Below are 12,871 nucleotides of genomic sequence, written 5' to 3'. Positions count from 1 at the left end.
TTCCCTGGATTGAAGACCCCACCAATGTGTCCTGGAGCTCAGCTTCCCCAGAGACCCACCCTACTAGGGAAAGAGAGAGGCAGACTGGGAGTATGGACCGACCAGTCAACACCCATGTTCAGCGGGGAAGCAATTACAGAAGCCAGACCTTCTACCTTCTGCAACCCTCAATGACCCTGGGTCCATGCTCCCAGAGGGCTAGAGAATGGGAAAGCTATCAGGGGAGGGGGTGGGTTATGGAGATTGGGTGGTGAGAATTGTGTGAAGTTGTACCCCTCCTACCTTATGGTTTTGTTAATTAATCCTTTCTTAAATTAAAAAAAAAAAAGAAGTGTGCTCAATACATATGCTGAAAATAAGTACACACTGAATGAATGTTCCAGGATTCCCCACCCACCTTAACAATATGTGTACTCAAAGTAAACTCCTCTGATGGTCAAAACTGAACTAGAAAAACTCACAAGTAACTGGCAGGGATTTCAGCAGCCTCCAGCGTTCCTTCGGTGTGAGTTCTATCCCCATTTTTTTCAAAACACCACCAAGTTCATCAACTTTTATCTTGGTTCCTTTAAAAAGATAGAAGCAGTGACTGATGAAAATGTGAGTGAAGACTGCTTCTCAATCATGAATGTCATCTAAATCAAATTGCAGGATAAAGCAGGGCTGTTTAAAGTGCTGAGCCAGCACTCTCAAGGAATGAAACATCTCAGGACTGCAGGGAAGACACCTGAATGCTTCAGTGAAAATGGGAAAAATCAAACTTGGAAAAGGAGGGCTTGGGGGGCCAGGTGGTGGTGGTGCACCTGGTTAAGTGCACATATTACAGTGTACAAAGACCTGGGTTCAAGCCCCTGGTCCCCACCTGCAGGGGGAAAGCTTCACAAGTGGTGAAGCAGGGCTGCAGGGGTCTCTCTGTCTCTTTCTCTCTCTCTCTCCTCCTCCCCTCTCAATTTCTCTCTGTCTCTATCCAATAATACATAAATAAAAATATTTTTAAAATGGGGGTTGTATATATGTCCCAGTGATATTTCACTGTAACTCAAGTAATTCTGTAATGATAGCATCCATTTTATATTTGCATATGTGGTACGTTATTCATAGATTTATGCCAATGAAATGTAGAAGTGGTTTTGCTCAAAAAGTGTAAAACTCAGAGTAAGTTCATAAATACCACCATTAACATATTAAAAGAACTAACAATGCAAATATGATGGTCATGAAATATTTGAAAAGGTAGCAGAAAAGCAAAAGGATATTATTATTTACAATGATTTCCCTTTATCCTCTCACTCACCTCTGAAGGGTTTTACATGTTCCATGAGTGTATTCAGTTTTATCTTTTCATCTGTAAGAAAAGGTACAATGAAACCCAACCATAATAACCCAGACCCTTGAAATATGATCCCAGAACCAGAGAAAAAGGGAGACAGTGTTGAATGGGGAAAGAGTTCCAGTGAGCTGTGCAGGAGGCATATTGGTATTCAGGTGGTGGGCAAGGTGGAGTAACATATATCATGAAAAGGTGTGAAACTGTATCCCTAACACAGACAGCCTTGTAAAACCAACATGATCTCAATTCAATTTTACAAAACTAAAAAAATGAAAGTGATGAAATAATGATTATGACAGAGTTGATAGCTGACCCCACAGGGACAATCATACTGCAAAATGTAAAAGTATAATCCATAAACATGACCACCCTTATTACTGTGCATGTGATTCAAACTGAGCTTGACTCTCTCTTATTCTCTCACTCAGACCTTAGTTGTGAAAAATACAATGTAAAGATGATTCATTCTAATCTCATTGCTCTAATGAAACTATTGCTTCTAGTTATGTGGCCTTCTTGGTACTCTTTTGGTTTTGTCTTGTCCAGTCCTCATGTTTTAGTAATTTCTTTGATTATGTAAAGCATTTTATGATCTAGAAAACTTTTTTATTAGTGACTTAATACTGATTTACACAATTATAAGATAATAGGGGTATAATTTCACACCGTTCCCATCACCAGAGTTCTGTATCCCTGTTTCCTCCACTGGAAACTGTAGTAGTTCTCCCAAAGTAAACAAGTATGGTTTTTCTATTATTTCTATAACTGTCTGCCTATCTATCCATCCATCCATCCATTCATTCATCCATCTATCTACCCATTTCCCCTTACATTCCTGCCTTCTTTTCTTTTCTAATTCCCACCTATACCTATTGCTACTTCCAAATGTCATTCCTTTTTTCTTCCTTTTCTTTCTCTGGTATTGATGGAACTGGAATTCAGAGCCCTCTGCTCATCTTTCCCTAGCATTTCTCTCCCTCTGGAGAACTTTTTCTTTGTGCATAAATTGGCTTGGCTAGATTTAGTTTATAATGTCTGTGAATAAAGGATCCTAATGCTGGTAACTGAGAATTTTTGACTTTTTTTTTATTGGGCATTTAGGTTAAGGCATTATGGAATACATATTTTGACACTTGTGGGTTATATTATTTATACCAATCAATTTCTAATCTACAGAGAACAGAAGCCATGAGGAGGGGACTGTCTGCTCTAGACGTGTCTGTAGTGGCTTACAAATGTTCACTAACTAGCTTCTCCTTAGTCAGGTCTTAATGGAGACAGTTCCAACATTCAATAGGACTCCAAGGGCTCACTTTCAGTCATTCTCAGTAAGCAGTTGAACTTTGCTTCAATTACTTATGTTATAAGCAAGCACCTTTAAATAGCTTTCACCAGGGAAATGCTTTTTCTTGATGTTTCATTAAACAAATTTTATTATTTGGTAAATTTTTAAATCTTTTATCCTTAAATCAATTACTCTTTTAAAACATTTTTATTTATTTATTATTGGATAGAGACAGAGAGAAACTAAGAGGGGAGGGGGACATAAAGAGGGAGAGAGACAGAGAGGCAACCGCAGCCCTGCTTCGCCACTTGTGAAGCTTTTCCCCTGGAGGTGGGAATAAGGGGATTGAACCTGAGTCCTTATGCACTGTAATGTATGCACTCAACCAGGTACACCACCACCTGACCTCTAAATCCATTGTTATTTTAAAATATTATTTTATACATTATGATCCAGCAATGTCACTTATACGCATATATCCAAAGGAGACAAAAACAATAATTTGAAAGAATATTTGCATCCCTAAGTACATAGCTATGCTACTCACAATAGCCAAAATGTGCCATAAACCTAAGTGCCCACAAACACATGACTGGGTAAAGAAGTTGTGGGATATAAATTCAACTGAGTACTATTCTGCAATCAAAATGTATGACACTGTATCAACTGAAACAAAATGGATGGATCTGGAGGTGATAAAGTTAGTGAGATAAGAGGTGAAAGATAACTACTGGATAGTTCTACTCATATGTGAGATACAGATAACTAAAGCAAACAAACCTACAAAAACCGTCACTGTCTCTTACACTTTGTAACAACTACATGATTATCAGAATGGATGAGGGCAGAGAAACTCTGGCAGCAGGAGTAGTGAGCTATATGTAAGTGTAGTTGTGGAACTGTATCCCTGAAACCTTGTAATTTTTTAAGACCAATGTTAAATTAATATAAAAAATTAAAAGCTACAGGCCTGGGAGATGGTGCGGTGGATCAATCACTGAATCTTCAAGCACGGAGATTTTTGTTCAGTCCCTGGCATAGAATGTGTCGGAGTGATGCTTTGGTTTCTCTTCTTTCTGTGTCCCTATCATTCTCTTTCAGTAAATAAACAAATCTTCAGAAATAGATGAAACTCCAGTGCATTATATTACATTAATTTAAGGGAGAAATGTAGGAAGATGGTCTGAAGTTATATTCTTTGTCCTTCAGTTCACTCCCTCATTATTAGTTTGGTGCAGCTAAGATGCTTCGTTCCCAGGATACGTTCCTCTTGCTGTTGGTGTTCACTTCTGCTTTCTAACTGTAGAATGTAGTGGCTCTGACACTCGACTCCCAATAAGCTTTACTCACAGTGTTGGCTTTGTTTCAATTAAAGGACTAGTGTAGGAGAAGAAATGCCCACTCCTCCTCTTACTCTTATTTGTTCATTGGATGGAGGCAGCCAGAAATGGAGAGGGAAGGGGAAGATCGAGAGGGAGAGATACAGGGCTCTGCCCACTGCACAATTTCCGAGTCCCTGGCTGACATAAATTTCATTTGCCTTTACATTCTTCTGTTTTATTTATATACCTGCTTTATCTCCGTCAGTCCCCTAATGAATACTGGAATTTAGCTCTGCAGATACTGTCCAGCAGATGGCTGGCTGATCTCTGATTTAAATACTAATAATAAAAGACCCCAGATCCCTTGTGGAAGTGCTACTAGAGGATCTGAGTTTTCCCAAAGGCCTGAGGATATGCTCACCATCAGTTTCGTCTATTGGCAGGTGGTTCTGTAAATCCTCTATTTCTTCATCTTCTAACTCATAATCCATGTCCTCCAGGATGGTCTCCAATTTAGACAGTTGACAGGTCCCAACTAAGGGAAGAAAGAAATTATAAGTAATTGTAACTTTTATCTAAGAAAAATACTAGTTATAGACACATACCAATTACAGTGGGATGAAAGAACTTACTGCAAAGAAAAAAATTCAGCGCTAATAACAGAGATTTACTGTGGAAACCAATGAAATCACTCCTGGCAATCTATGTCAAGAGTCCTTCTAAAGTTTTTAGGCATGTCATATTTAGAATAACCATAATTATATATTGTGTAACTTATATTCTATGTTTAATTTATTGAAATTTGGTTTCATATATTTCTTTTTTAAGATTAAGCATTAGCTTTAATATTTTAAAAATATTTTAACTTATATATTTTGGATAGGGACAGGAATTGGGAGGGGGAAAAGAGAGAGAGGTAGAGAAACCCACAGCCTTGCTTCACCACTTGTGAAGCTTCGCCTGCAGGTGTGGACTGGGGGCTTCAGCCTGGTGCCCATACACTGTGACGTGTGCACTCTACCGCACCAGACACCACCAGGCTCCACGAGTTCCAGAGATTTTTCTTTTCTTTTGCCTCCAGGGTTGTCACTGGAGCTCAGTGCCTGCACTATGAATCCACTGCTCCTGGAGGCTGTCTTATTTCCATTGATGTTGTTGTTGGCTAGGACAGAGAGAAATGGAGAGAGGAGGGGAAGACAGACACCTGAGACCTGCTTCACTGCTGGTGAAGTGACCCCTGCAGGTGAGGAGCCGGGGACTTGAACCGGGACCCTTGTGCTGGTCCTCAGCCTTTGCGCCATGTGTGCTTGACAGGGTGTGCTATTGCCTGTCCCGTACATTTATTATTATGACCGCCATTGTGTTTCTGGGCTCAGTGAGCACATGGCTCCACTATAGCAAGTGTCTTTTATTTATTATTATTATTTTACTTTTTCTATTGGATAGGGAGCATGAGACAGAGATAGAGGGAGAGAGAGAAAAGAGAGAAGGAAAGACACCTGCAGCATGGCTCCACTATTCATAAAACCTTTCCACTGCTGGTGGGACAGGGTTGTTTGAAACCAGGTCCTTATGCAGGCTAACATGTGGGCTCTATGGGTGAATCTCCACCCACCCTCATATACTACTTTTATATATTACAGATCCTAGAAATACCATTCAGGTTCACATTTACATGTATTATATATTAAACTGAGTAATTATTATGACATAGATAAGTAGTACCTACATAAGTCTAGGCAAATAAGTAATGTATTGATAAATACATATGCTATATAAATTATATGTTATATGATGAATTACATATACATATTTATTTTTATTGTCACCACGGTAATCACTAGAACTCAGTGCCTGCAAAACAAATCCACAGTGGCCATTTCTTCCTTTCTTTTATTTGCTAGGACAGAGAGAAATTGAGGGGAGTGAGAGGTATAGAGAGATAAAGGGAGACACCTGCAGCATTATGTCACTGTTTGTGAAGCTCTCCCTTACAGATGGGGACCAGAGACTTGAACCCTAGTCCTTGCACATGTACATGACAACGTGAGTGCTCAACTGGAAGCTCCACTACTTGGCCTCGAGTGTGTGTGTATGCCTGATGAATTAAGTTAGACAGTAACTAGAGCTTGAAATAGCAAATAGATTATGAAATGTTTTCAGTGTCAGAAAGCTAGAAATTGTCAATTGAATACAGACACATCTAAAGTACACCTAAAGGCTAATGGGTTAATGAGATAGATAATAGATGATTACTGTGTGACAACAAGTTTTTGTTAAAGTTCAGTTTTATTTGCCTTCTTATAGGATTCTCACTTACCAGGAAATTCTTTCATATAATCAAGCAAATTACTTTTTCCTATTTTTTTATCATCTGTAAAACAAGAAATTTAAGATTAAGGAAAAGTCATATATACATAGAGGTAAAAAAGGGTTAGAAAAAAGGGTAAGAAAGCATTTCTCATACTCTGACATTTTCCATATCCAAGTACCTTTGCATAAAGACAAAGAAAAATTCTTTTTTTTTTTTTAAATTTCTTTATTGGGGAATTAACGTTTTACATTCGGCAGTAAATACAATAGTTTGTATATGCGTACATATACAAACATACATATGCAAACATTTCTCAGTTTTCCATATAACAATACAACCCCCACTAGGTCCTCTGTCATCTTTTTTGGACTAGTACTCTTCCCCCCCCCCCCACACACACCCCAGAGTCTTACTTTGGTGCAATACATCAATTCCAGTTCAGGTTCTACTTGCGTTCTTGTTTTTCAACTTCTGCCTGAGAGTGAAATCATCCCATATTCATCCTTCTGTTTCTGACTTATTTCACTTAACATGAATTTTTCAAGGTCCATCCAAGAGCAGCTGAAAACGGTGAAGTCACCATTTTTATAGCTGAGTAGTATTCCATTGTGTATATATACCACAACTTGCTCAGCCACTTATCTGTTGCTGGACACCTGGGTTGCTTCCAGGTTTTGGCTATTACAAATTGTGCTGCCAAGAACATAGGTGTACACAAATATTTTTGGGTGGGCATGTTGGGTTCCTTAGGATCTATCCCCAGAAAGGGGTTGCAGGATCTTAGGGTAGGACCATTTCTAACCTTCTGAGAATTCTCTAAACTCTTCCACAGAGGTTGGACCAATTTACATTCCCACCAGCAGTGAAGGAGGAAGGTTCCTTTGACCCCACACCCTCTCCAGCATTTGCTCCTGCTACCTTTTCGATGTGTGACATTCTCACGGGAGTGAAGTGGTATCTCATCTTTATTTGCATTTCTCTGATAATCAAAGACTTGGAGCATTTTTTCATGTGTTTCTCAGCCTTTTGGATCTCTTCTGTGGTGAATATTCTGTCCATGATCTCTCTCCATTTTTGGATGGGGTCATTTGTTTTCTTGGTGTTGAGTTTGGCAAGCTCTTTATATATTTTGGTTATTAGCCTCTTGTCTGATGTATGGCATGTAAAGGTCTCCCATTCTGTGAGAGGTCTCTCAGTTTGACTAGTGGTTTCTTTTGCTGTGCAGAAGCTTTCCAGTTTGATGTAGTCCCACAGGTTTATACTTTCCTTAGTCTTCTTTGTAATTGGATTTGTTTCATTGAAGATGTCTTTAGAATTTATGCAGAAAAGAGTTCTGCCAATATATTTCCTCTAAGTTTCTGATGGTTTCTGGTCTAACATTCAAGTCCTTGATCCACTTGGAATTTACTTTTGTATTTGGTGAAATATAGTGGTTCAGTTTAATTCTTCTGCATGTCTCAACCCATTTTTTCCAACACCATTTGGTGAAGAGACTCTGCTTTCCCCATGTAATAGTCTGGGCACCTTTGTCAAAGATCAGATGTCCATAGGTGTGGGGGCTTACTTCTGGGCTCTCAATTCTATTCCACTGGTCCGGGTGTCTATTCATGCTCCAGTACCAAGAAGTTTTGATGACAATGGCCCTATAATACAATTTGAGATGTGGGAATGTGATGCCTCCAGTTCTGTTCTTTCTTCTCAAGATTGTTTTGGCAATTCTAGCTCTTTTCTGGTTCCAGATAAACATTTGTAGCATTTGTTATATTCTCCTAAAAAATGTGGTTGGGATCTTGATGGGGATAGCATTAAATTTGTATGTGGCTCTGGGTAGTATATTCATTTTGATGATGTTAATTCTTCCAACCCATGAACATGGAATATCTTTCCACTTCTTTGTCTTTTTCTATTTCCTTAAGTAGTGACTCATACTTTTCAGTATACAAGTCTTTCACTTCTTTGGTTAGGTTTACTCCTAGATATTTTATTGTTTTGTTGCTATAGTAAAAGGAATTGATTTCTGGACTTCAATTTCTTCTTACTTAGTGTTTGCATAGAGGAATGCCACTGACTTTTGAATGTTAATTTTATAGCCTGACACCTTACTGTATTGCCTGATGATTTCCAAAAGCTTCTTGCTGGATTCCTTAGGTTTTTCTGTGTATACTATCATGTCATCTGCAAATAGGGAGAGTTTGACTTCTTCTCTTCCAATCTGTATCCCTTTAATTCCTTGCTCCTGCCTGATTGCTACGGCAAGTACTTCCAACACTATGTTGAATATTAATGGTGATAGTGGGCAACCCTGTCTAGTCCCTGATCTGAGTGGAAATGCTTCCAGTTTGTCACCATTGAGTATGATATTGTTGTAGGTTTGCTATAGATAGACTCCACTATCTTCAGGAATAAGAAAAATTCTTAATGTGGACAGTCTGTTCATTCTGCAGTAAGTAAAGACACATCTCTGTCTTCCCTCTGAATTCTGTATTTCCTTTCTTTGTTATTTGCTAATTCAATCAGTTTTAAGTAAAAATATTATTTTTAATATGAGAGAGGGGAGAGAGATTGAGAGAGAGAAAGAGAGAGAGGTTGAGAGAGAGAGAGAGAGGAGAGAGATTGAGAGAGAGAGAGAGAGAGAGAAAGATTGAGAGAGAAGTGCAGTTCAGCTCTGACCCATGCAGTGCAGCTCAGGGTGAACCTGGAAACTTGGGTTTGCAAATCCTGTTTGCACCCCCGATCTACTTCTCCTCTTTTCTTTTCTTTTCTTTTCTTTTCTTTTCTTTTCTTTTCTTTTCTTTTCTTTTCTTTTCTTTGTGCTGTTTAGATTTCTATTAACTCAGAGTAATGATGCATATATTTTTCAGAGTTGTTTGTTTATTGAGAGCAGGAGAGGAAGAGGGAGAAGGAGAAGGAGTGGAGAGGTGAGAGCAGCACTTTGGCACCTGTGGTGCTGGAGATCCAACCTGGGACCCCAGGCTTGCAAGTCCAAAGCTCTGCTACTGTGGAATCCTCAGGATGTGAGAGTATTTAACTAGCAGGGCTCAAATGTGACAATACCGCTGCCTCTCAGAACTAGAAGCCTAATGTTCAAGCTCTGCTACTGTGGAATCCTCAGGATGTGAGAGTATTTTAACTTGCAGGGCTCAAATGTGACAATGCCACTGCCTCTCAAAACTATAAACCTAATGTCCAAGGTATGCTATATTTGTAACTAAAGGGTCATCTTTGTCTTATATATTTTTTCTACAGGTAGCCAGGTCAGTTCATTTTTAGGATATTCTTACAATGAATTTTACACAAGCACAGAGGCTTGTACGTAGTAGTATATAAAAACTTACCAGGAAATGGCAACATCTTTAACAGTGTCCAGAGTTCCTTGTTTGTGAGTTTTATACCCATGTCTCCTAGTGTTTTACGTATGTCTTTGGCTTCAACCTTTCCTCCTTTAAAAGATGGACATGATTAAAAGTCAGAATTATCTATTGACTCCAAATGAACTGTCTAAGCTTGTATAGGGTTACTTGCAATTTCCAGAAGTTATTTCTTTAATTTTCAGCAAAGGGTTTGCTTCTAACAATCTTGACCTCACAGTAAAGGGTAGAACAAAGGCAAGGTGATCTAAGTACATGCACAGGCAGCTGCTTAAGCTAAGTCATGTCACCATCATGTCAAATCTGTGCTGCTTTGACTTTCCTCGAGCATGTGTCAGAGTATCCTCAGTGACCACATGCTTTGCATCCCTGCCAGACTTTGCCTTTATATTTACTAGGTTACAGTGGTGCTAGTAAGTACTCAGAATAAATCACAGGTGTGTTGCCCTATGGATGGATCATAAAGTAAGGGTGAAGTGTCAGAGAATGTATGATTTGTTACAGACATCAGCACTACAATATTTTGCTATAACACAAATAACCTAATGTTACATAATCATTAAAAAATACAACGCAAAGTACAAGAAAATACAATTTAAAAATTTATGCCAATGTGAAGGTTCATACAATTATTTTCTTTTTCACAAAATATCTTGCTCACCTGTGAATTTCTTTATTTCTTTTAGTAGTTCATGAAGATTAATTTTCCCAGCTAAAAACAAGCAAACAAAAAATACCTCAATTAAACAGATACAATCAGGCACTGATTTAGAAGGTTTATGATGTATAATAGAATATATTTTTTATGATTTATAGTTAAATCATATCTTAATGACACATACAGTGAACACACGGCAGGGAAAATTCTAAAAAGTTAACTGTTATATAAATGTTGTATAAATATAAATGTTATATAAGTGTTGTATAAATGTTATATATATGTTGGATATACATACACATGTATGCATGTATGTATGCATGTATACATTTTTCCTCCAGGGCTTCACTGGGGCTTTGTGCGTGCACAACTCCACAGCCTCCACGACATTTTTTTCACATAAAGGGTGAGAGAGAGACAGAGAGAGGAAGGAGAGACAGCAAGTACTGCTTCACTGCTTGCAAAGTTTCCCTTGAATGGTGCTCCTGTGTGGAGGGCAGGGGCTGGAACTCAGTTCTTCAAATGTAGCAAGGCGTGTTCTCTACTGAGCGGGTCACTCCCTGGTCCTCTCATACCTTTAAGTGACTTAATTTAGATCAGCCTCTCCCAGGGACCTCTCCCTCTTCAAGCTTGTTTCCTTTACTTTATCTACTACACCAAGGCAGAGGAATAAGACTAAAAAATTTTTTGACTTATTTACTTAGTGTAATTACCTCAAGTCCCAAGCATTCTGTCTTCCAAAGCACATTTTCATTTTTTTCAATGTGTGTGTGTGTTTTAAAATATATCTCACATAGTTTCTTTACACAGTCATCTGTAGATGGACCTTAGGTTAATTTCATATTTTTGCTATTGTGAATAATGCTACTACAAACACAGTGGGAACAAATCATTTATTTTCTTTTTAATTTTCTCATCAGGTTATTCTTGGACTTCATGTTCCCACCATTTGGGGTTCTCGCACTCTCTCTCTCTCCCTCTCTAACGTAAAGGGTAAGGGACAGAGAGGGACTAGGGTTTGAGAAAGGAAGAGAGATGCAACTGCAACACCGTTCCACCTCTGCAGGTGTCCCTAGGTGGTGATAGGAGCTTGGGCTGGGTCCTCACCTAGGACAAGGTGTGCACTTTACTGGGGGAGCTGCTTCCTGATGGTGCAAATATTTTTTTGAATTAGTGTTTTGATAGCCTTCGGATACGCATATGTGAGTGGTACCACAAGATCATATAGCATTTTCACACTTACTTTTTAAAAAGGAATCTTCTACCATTTTCCATAGAGGTGGCACCAATTTATAGTCCCAACAACAGTGTATAAAAGTTGCTTTTTCTCCATAGCCTTGCCAACATTTGTTTCCAGCCATTTTTGACTGAAGCCATTTTTATCAGTGTCTGTAAGGCAACCACTCCTTGTGGATTTGCATTCTCCTACTAGTAAGTGAAGTTGAGCACTTTTATATGTGTCTCTGGGATATCTGGATGTGTTTTTTGTGAAGTGTCTATTCAGGTATATTCCTCAAGGTCTCATGCATGCACATGATAACACTGAGTGGTATGGGTGTAAAACTATCTCTGAGATCTTATAATTTTGTATATCAATGCCAGTAAATTAAAAAAATGCTAAGGAGACTAATACATGGGGGCAGGCAGTGGCATCCAGGGTTCAGAGCACATAGTACCCAGCTCAAGGAACGTGTTTGAGCTCCAGCTCACGATGTGGAGGGGAACACTTCATGAGCGATGAAGCAGGTCTACAGGTGTCTTTCTCTCTCTCCCTCTCTCCTCCTCTCTCAATTTCTCTCTGTCCTGTCAAAGAAAAAAAAAAGGCCACTGGGAGATGTGCATTCAAAATGCTGGAACTGAGCCCCAGTGATAACCATGTAGCAATAATAAAAAGACTAATACAAAAAGAAAATACCTAACGATCTTAGTTATATGCAATAAACGAAAAAATAAGGGAGGAGTGGGGGTAGACAGCATAATGATTATGCAAAGATATTCTCATGCCCTAGGCTTCAAAGTCCCAGGTTCAATCACTCACACCACCATAAGCTAGAGCTGAGCAGTGCTCTGGTTAAAAAAAAAAGTGGGTTCATTATTCTTAATAGCTGAGTAGTATTCCATTGTGTATCTAGACCACTACTTTCTCAGCCACTCATCTGTTGTCTGACACCTAGGTTGTTTCCAGGTTTTGGCTATTAAAAATTGTGCTGCTATGCACATAGGTATACACATATCTTTTGGAATGTGTGTGCTTGATTCCTTCGGATACATCCCTAGAAGATGAATTACTGGGTCATATGGAAGGTCAATTTCTAGCCTTCTGAGAGTTCTCCAGACTGATCTCCATAGGGGTTGGAGCAATTCACATTCCCATCAGCAGTACAGGAGAGTTTTTTTTTTTTTGTCTCCATGACCTCTCCAGCATTTGTTATTGCTGTCGTTTCTTATTTATTTATTTATTTATTTATTTATTTATTTATTGTCGTTTCTTATGTATGACCTTCTCACAGGGGTAAGGTGGTATCTCATTTGTTGTCTTTATTTGCATTTCTCTGACAATCAGTGACTTGGAGCATTTTTTCATATGTCTATTG

At 38.7% G+C, this 12,871-nt stretch overlaps 1 protein-coding gene across 1 annotated transcript in view; it reads right to left on the bottom strand.

Moving 5' to 3' along the window:
* EFCAB3 (EF-hand calcium binding domain 3) overlaps positions 1-12,871 on the bottom strand; it is a 126,891-nt gene that overhangs the window by 111,309 nt on the left and 2,711 nt on the right. The window contains exon 2 of the mRNA XM_060202515.1: positions 10,281-10,331. Coding sequence (XP_060058498.1) covers positions 10,281-10,331 — 51 coding nt within the window. The remainder of the gene's footprint in view (positions 1-10,280; positions 10,332-12,871) is intronic.

This window comes from Erinaceus europaeus, chromosome 12 (genome assembly GCF_950295315.1).
Source record: "Erinaceus europaeus chromosome 12, mEriEur2.1, whole genome shotgun sequence".
NCBI lineage: Eukaryota > Metazoa > Chordata > Mammalia > Eulipotyphla > Erinaceidae > Erinaceus > Erinaceus europaeus.
The sequence above is the reverse complement of the archived record's forward strand: the minus strand, read 5'-3'. Positions and strand labels throughout refer to the sequence as shown.